Raw genomic sequence first — 7,647 nt, 5'->3', positions numbered from 1 at the left:
TCGTTCAGGATGATCTGCGGGGGACAGAGCGTCAAGACGTTCAGGCGCTCGGAACACATCTTTGCAGTCTGCTAAAGCCTCCCTCGGCACCCGCACCTGCACGACGCGTGCTGAGGGAGCTTGCATAAAAGAGCAAGTGTCCAGTTCCGGTTTTTATCGCCTTGTAAAAGCGATGCAGGAACCGAGTGACTACCCGTGGCCCTTGGGAGAATCTGCAGAGAGGAAAGCATCCCCTGGCTCTGGAAGATTCCAGGAGGTCATAAAGAAGTCCCAATAAATACGAAATGAGGGTTCTCAACCTGGCTGCCTGTTAGAATTGCCTGGGGAACTTTAAGAAATGTACTGATGCCCGGGTCCCACGCAGGGCAATTGGATCAGCATCTCTGACGGTGGGATCCAGTCAGCAGTGACTTTTAAAAGCTTTCCAAGTGATTCTAAGATGCAGCCAAGGTTGAAAGGTGCTGCTGTAAAACCAAGGAGGAAAGAATACAAAACAGGCAGGAATCAAAGGGGGACTGATGGCTCCTGGTGGCGGTGGGGCTGGGAGAAGCTTCTCCCTGTATTGCTGTGTACCTCTCTGGCCAGTGGTCTCCAGGGAGTCTACAGCTCCATCAGCTGGGACTCCCCGATTGTCCCACCCACTCCTCTACCCTCCCTCCCTGACACTCTTGAATTCCCTTCCTCTCCACATCCCCTTCCCCACCATTAAAAAAGAAAAAAACTCAGATCACATTCTTAGTACTGCCATGCAAATTCACCGGCAAGAGAGCTCCTTTGCCTTCACCCCCCTTTCCCTGCAGTGGGGCTCTAGCAAAAATGATGAATTATAGGGAGAGGTTACTGGGCTTTCCAGCCCCAGGTAAATGGAGCCAATGTTTTCAGCCCTTGACTTGGAGAGTGTGTTTATTTTGAGCTGTGTGGGTGTTTCAGTGTCATGCAGGCTTTGCAGAACCTGGGGACAGAACACCTCTCAGAAAGACCTCTGCCCTGCAGGGGCTTCTAAGAGGTTAGCCGTGGTCTTTCCTGCCGCTAATGCATGGTTCCACAAGCTTGCCTAGTCCTTGGAGGGTGTCGGGAGAGTTGGGAGAACACTTTTTTTTCCCAGTTTTGAATCTTACAAACTGCGAGAAAGTAGCCAGAATCCTTCTTTACTTGTCCCCTTTTCATACTCCAAGTGAGTGTGAAACTGAGTCATACGTATTTGAGACAAGCCAAGATGCTACCCTCCACCACAGGACATGGCACAGCCAATGACTCAGCCCCCGGGAGGGGAGGGTGGCCTTCCCAGGAGGTGAGGAGGAAAGGGTTATGTGTGCTGTGTGAAGGGGGGAGGGGCAAAGCCTGACAAGGGTGGGGAGAGAGAGTGAGGCCACTTAGCATCTCAGCTTGCTTTCTAAGTGAGAATTTCTAACACACGATTAAACAAGGCCAACCGCGCTGATGGGGGACCATGGGCTGAGCTGAGGTGTCACTGACATCGCTGTTCAGCAACACAGGGAAACACATCAGGGTCAGCAAGTATTGCCTGGATCCCTTTCGTGGGACCCATACCGGGATACAAGAGAAGAAGGACAGAGCCCCACGGGGCCCTTCCGCGTGCCCGGATGTGTAAATCACAATAGGACCACCTTTCACTGGCCTCCCTCATGCTTCATGCCACGGCTAGAAAGGATCAGTGGCCCACCGCCCACCATCGGTTGCTAAAGGAAAACAGGAGGAAGCTAATATCCAGGAATCGAATATGCTTTTCTTCAAATCCTTTTTCTCCCAGGGCTTGGCAGTCCTGGGAATCTGGTTTGGTGAGTCAGCCTGCCTGTCTGTTACAGACAAAACATGTTATCATAACCAGAGAGGTCACGGGCAGCCCCAAGAGAAGGAATAACAGACAAATAGGAGTGCGGTCAGTGCCCTGTATCTTTAGCTGAAGGATTTTTTTTCTGAACCTTCTACGGAAGGACTTCTTCATCTATGCTCTTGTAGGAGCATCTTACATCATCACGTAAGAGCTTGGTTACGTGATTGATGAACAACAACTGCTAACTTGCAGGGGTGGCAAGGGGGGTGGAAGTGGGGATGGGGGTTGGCTCTTGACCTGAGCCGACTGCATAGTAACCCCAAAGAGAAGCACAGAGCCAAGAGTTGCTAGGAGACTCCATTCGCCTGCTTCCCCTTGGTAGAAGCATCTGCAGCCACCTGATGCCTGTTCCCTCCCTCAGCACCGCCCAGATCCTTTGGTGGATTGGCTGTAAAGATTCATCTTCATTGAGTTGCATTCATGGAATGTCTGCTGGACAGAGGCCCTGGGGTAGAAGTTATAAGAAAGTAGGGTTGGAAAGCTCTGTTGCTAGCCTTAAAAAAGAAAACCTTAAAACTTTCTCCAAGCTTCTTTTTTGGAGGCATGGGATTATACCGATCATAGTTCTCGATTCCATCGTCTGTAGACAAGGTCACACAACAAACATGCACAAATAAAGCTGGTACCTTCTGGATGCTCCCACTAAACGGCTTCAGGATGCCCGAGTTCTTCTTCACATCATCATAATTCGGGACTCCACCAATAAAAATGTCCGTGTTGCACTTAATCTGCGTGAAGCCTCCCTGCCAAAAGAGTAGACACGAAACACGGTATAGCTTCAGAAAAGATAGTCAAGACTACCAACTGGTAGACCTGGTACCCTGGGGATCCACCCCAAAAGGCTGGGGGGACTTCCACATTGGTTTGCATTGCCACTTACCCCCTGTTTGAATGTCTGTAAGTGTAGTAACCTCTCGGAGACTCTGTTTTACCATCTACAAAATGGGAACCCTAATATCTACCGCAGAGAGGTGTCATAGTGCATGTGGTAGACTGCATGACTGCCCACCAGTATTCAGCACTTCTCCAGAAGCACCCCTCTCCCTGCAGGAAGATCAGCTCCAATCTATTGATCTTGAGTGGGGCCAGGTAACTGGCTTCAGTCAATAAAACACGGGCAGAAGAGAAATGAATCATTTCTGCACAGAAGCTTTCAGAGCCAGAAAGGGGGGCTCATGGTGGACTCTCAGCCTGGGTGTCAGATTCAAGCTGCACCTGACCAGGGGCGCCTGGATGGCTCAGTCGGTTAAGCATCTGACTCTTGGTTTTGGCTCAGGTCATGATCCCAGGGTGATGCGATCAAGTCCTGCGTCGGGCTCCACACTCAGCAGGGAGTCTGCTTGAGATTTCTTTCCCTCTGCCCACCCCCCAAATAAATAAACAATATATATATTTTTTTAAAAAGCTGCACCTGACCACGGATGGACATGTAAGTGAGAAATAAGCCCTTATTGTAGCTGCTGCTATTTTGGAGCTGTTTGTGATTGACGTTGGCACAGTCTAGCCTCTCTTGGAGGCTGAGATCCTGCTTACTTAGCACTTTGCCCACAGTTGGATGCATAATCAGCATTCCTGTCTGACCAGCTATTGTTATATTAGGCAGTGGTAAAGATAGAACCTCTTCAGGCCAAGAGAAAAGGAAGGCGTGGTGGGTGGGAGGCATTCCTTCTTAACAACTACAAAGGGTAGAGAAATTCTTCTATTTTCCGAATTCTGAGAAAACTTCCCATGTTAACCCCCAGAGGTTTCCCTCTTACTGGTTATTTCAACAGCCTAAACTCTCATGGGTGGGCTAGGCATTAAGCTGTGTGTAATATTTAAGGTTTAAACTCCTTCAGATATGAGCTGTAAGCAAAAAGTTAAAATGTTCTAACAATTAGAGATACATTGAAATTTGAGATCTCTGTGATGAATACTCTTTAGGTAATGTAAGTCAGGTTTCCTCTTACTCATGGTAAAAAGAAATATAGATAGTAGCAGCATTTAGTCATTAATTTAACCAATATTATTGGGCACTACTGTGTCCCAGGCACTAAATGCTGCACAAACAACAGGAAATAAGGAAGACCTGGTTCCTGGCCTCCAGAGGCTTACACGGGCAGGTGGGATTAGCTCAGCAAGGACTGTTCAGGGGACTCTGGATGCACATGGGCAGGGGGTGTCCCATATCCTACCCTAGACCCAGAGAGTTGGGGAGGTGGTCGAGGAAGAGTCAAAATTGTAGAAACTGGCCAAAGTCAGGGCTTGAGGGGAAATAGTAGGTATAGGGCAGAGGCAAGGAGGGACCAGATCCTGCACGCATAGAAATTTAACCTGTACCCAAAAAGCAGTGAGCTTTACGCAGAGAGAAAATAGTCCTATCTGTGTTTTAGGCAGATCACAGGCCAGAGGGAGGAGAATGGATGTGGCTCAGGTCAGAGTAGGGAAGGGGAGACAGGGAGGGCAGAGAGGAAGGTGCACCATCTCAGGGGATGCTCACAGTGTCCAGGTCCAGCCAGGTAACGGCAGGGAGGCCTCGACGGGAATATAGACAGCACCGCCTTCTGTCAATAACCTTTGGGCAGCTTCCAGAGTTCTTATTTAACTGGCCAGGGGTTGGGGGGGTGGGCGGTGCTCATCAAAGAAGCGAAAGGGCTTTCAGGAATTCTAGTGGCTGCCTGGAATACTGCCCCAGGCAGCGGCTGTCACCACACACCCACAGGCACCCATCACGGTCATGTCTTAGCTCTTACCCAAAAGTTCAGATCGGCTAATAAGAGGAAAGGAGGAAGGCTGCAGGGTCACAGGGATTTCAGAGAAGTAGGCTGTTTTGAAAAACCTTTGAGTTATAGTTGTATCCAGGGAACGGGATCTGGCCTCCTGGGGTGAGATCTGCTTCCTTTTGGTTGCTCATCAGAATCCTCCCCCACCTACCTCCTGTTGACCAGAGGCAGGCCCACAGCTGCCCCACCCACGGGGAACCGCAAGAGAAAAGCGAATAGACCCCACCAAAATGAGGCTTCGTGTCTAGATCTGCCACTTCTATTTAGCTGGAAGTGGATGGAAAATCTGAGCAAAGCCACTGGTTAGGGTTTTCTGGAGCCCTCAGAAGCACATCCCTTCCTTAAGTCTGGCTTAGACTCAACCCTGGACTGTTGGTATTTCTCAGCTGAGCAACCCAAAGTTCGGTTTGGCTTTAGTGTGGACACTTAGGAGCCGACGTCCTGGGTTAACCCCCAGAAGTGTTCGCTAACCCCACCCATCTCTAAGCTCTAAGACCACTATTCTTAATATCATTGCTCTATAACCAAAAGGGTCAGCCATGCCTTTGAACGTGGTATGGGCAGCTAGCTGGGGAGCAGAAACCCCTGGGGGAAGATGTGATTAAGGCTCAACTCACTGAGATCAAGCATGGGGCCTTCCACTCCTGTCTCAGAGCTACCTCAAAATAAACAAACAAACAAAAAACCACCTCACATGTACCCAGAATAGCTACACCTTTACCCACATGTTTATATTGCTTTCCAGGTGGGAGCTGCTCTCCAGCTTCCGTCTGTTCCAAAAGCCAATAGGGAGGCACTGGTTCTACCATACTCGTTTGATTCTCATTCTCTGATATGGTAGCAATAGAAATTCTGAGGTATGGTTTTTACCTTTGTGTTGTCTCTTCGCTGTAGAATTCCAATGGTAAATACCATGACCTGAAAAGTTCCTTACTTATAATCAAAGGCCTTAATCCTACTATCTACAAATATCCCCATTCTGAACTTTTGTTCCTTTGGTACAAATGTTTGTAACTAAGGCCTACAGAGATACAATGCTTTTTTGAATTTATATTAAATCAACATACAGTCAAGTCTATAGTTGTGAATTTCTACTTCTATCTTGGACTAAATTCAGCTGTTAGAATTTTCAGGCTCATACCAGAAGTGATTCCTGTTCTCCCTTTAAAATCCATCTCCCTCCCTCCCTTTCTTCCTTCCTCCCTCTCTCCCTCTCCGACTCCGTCCCTGTTTTCCTTCTTTCCCTCTCTCCTTCCTTCCTTCTTTCCACAAATACGTATAGAACATTTTCTAAGTTTGAAGGGTGCTCACCTCTTGAAGCAGAACCCAGTTTGGGATTCTTCTAATTCTGAGGAGGTCCTTGGTTCTGATAAGACCTCCCACCACTGCCATCCCTTATGCTGGCCTCCGGACATATGTGTGTTCTTCCTTTTTTCTTCTTCAACCCAATACCTCTTTCCTCACCAAAAGTCTCCTTTTCTTCCTTTTCTTTTTTCTACCAATCCATTTTCTTATCAGAATACCCACATTCTTTAACATCCTCTTTAAATTTGGAGATGTACAGAACAAAGACTGCTGGGAATTAAAATAGTAGAAAATCTAAAGTCCCCTCTGTTTCAGGGGGACTAAATTTTTTGTGTGTAAAGAATCCTAGTAGATTATAATTTAAAACAAATCTCTCTTATCTCTTCTTAAAAATGTTATTTTCTTTGGACATGACCTTGGAAATAAAATCATGGATGAAAGTTATAAACTTGAGTAGAAATTCTGTGCTCTGAGGTCACGAGAGTACTCAATTAACTAATAATAAGTCAAGCTGTGTAGCGTTAACCGGATGCCGGGTACCGTTGTGTTTTATATAGAGAGCTATTCTAATTTGCACAACTCTGTGAACTAGGCCCTATTATCATCACCATTATCCCCATTTTATAGATGAGAAAACACAAACTTGGTCAAATGACCTATCTGAGTTGACACTACTGATAAGTAATGGAGCTAGATCTGCAACCCAGGAGCCTGGCGTCAGAGCCGTGTTCTTGTCAGATGTGTGACCCCCCACACCGATGGCCTGCCCTCCAAGTCCGTGTCCTGACCTACCACATTAGACACTGACGCGAACAAAGGCAGGGATTGGTGGTAGGGGTGGGGGTGACAGGCAATATTGTAAATGCCAGACTTGTATTAGCTCACTTAATCCTCGCAACAACCGTAAGAGACCTCCCCCATTATTACCCCACTCACAGCCGAGGAAGAGAAACGCTAACTTGCCCAGTGGGGAGCTTGGGTGTTAAGCGAGGCAGCCTGGCGCCGGGGTCCATGTACTTAACCACTACACTGCTGCTCTTCTCGCCAGGACGGGAAGAAACCAGTAACCCAGTTCCCGGTGTGTCCTGCTTACCTCTGCCATTGCTTCCACCACCTTCTGCTTATCCACTTGTAAGATCCCATTCTTTGCTGTGCGAGACACGTGCAGGTCGTGCCAGTGGCCCAGGGTGAGGGGGTCTTCACTCCTGTCGAAGGAAGGAAACTGAGCGTGGGTTAGCATCACTGGTGTTGCGGATCATGCTCATGAATCCACCTGGATGCAACCAATGCCAACCTCAGATGCCTCATTTCACTCGGTCCAAAGAAAACAATCATTCCTGCTTCGTAAGCACAGCTGTGTGAGCTCCATCTATTGGACCCCTTTATGGCAGGAACATTGCAATTATTATTTTATTTATTTGTTCCAACAAGCCTGAAATGTGGGTCAGATGAGCCTGGTTTTCTAGATGAAAGGTGACAGGAGGGTGAGATGTGATCACAGCTGCACACAAGCTTTGAAAAAGAGCTTGTTGGAACCTAATGCAGTAAGCATTTCTCATCAGCCATGAAAAATGACCAGCAGTTAAGGGCGATGTATGGTCGTAACATCTCTCCCGCACGCTCTTCCTAAAAATGACAGTCTAGCAGTATGAATTACGATTGAACGCAGCCCGCAATTTCCTTTAAGACAACCACCACCGACTGATTTCCTGCTGCGGGGCACCA

General features: G+C 47.8%; 1 protein-coding gene across 1 annotated transcript in view; it reads right to left on the bottom strand.

Moving 5' to 3' along the window:
• The window catches only part of EGFLAM (EGF like, fibronectin type III and laminin G domains), a 158,996-nt gene that overhangs the window by 22,577 nt on the left and 128,772 nt on the right, over window positions 1-7,647 (bottom strand). The window contains exons 15-17 of the mRNA XM_081825792.1: window positions 7,016-7,127; window positions 2,482-2,598; window positions 2-14 (exon numbers count right to left, since the gene is read on the bottom strand). Coding sequence (XP_081681918.1) covers window positions 2-14; window positions 2,482-2,598; window positions 7,016-7,127 — 242 coding nt within the window. The remainder of the gene's footprint in view (window position 1; window positions 15-2,481; window positions 2,599-7,015; window positions 7,128-7,647) is intronic.

This window comes from Leptonychotes weddellii, chromosome 7, assembly GCF_054177405.1.
Source record: "Leptonychotes weddellii isolate Sample4059 chromosome 7, ASM5417740v2, whole genome shotgun sequence".
Lineage (NCBI taxonomy): Eukaryota > Metazoa > Chordata > Mammalia > Carnivora > Phocidae > Leptonychotes > Leptonychotes weddellii.
Note: the sequence above shows the minus strand (reverse complement) of the source record. Positions and strands in the feature narration are given on the sequence as shown.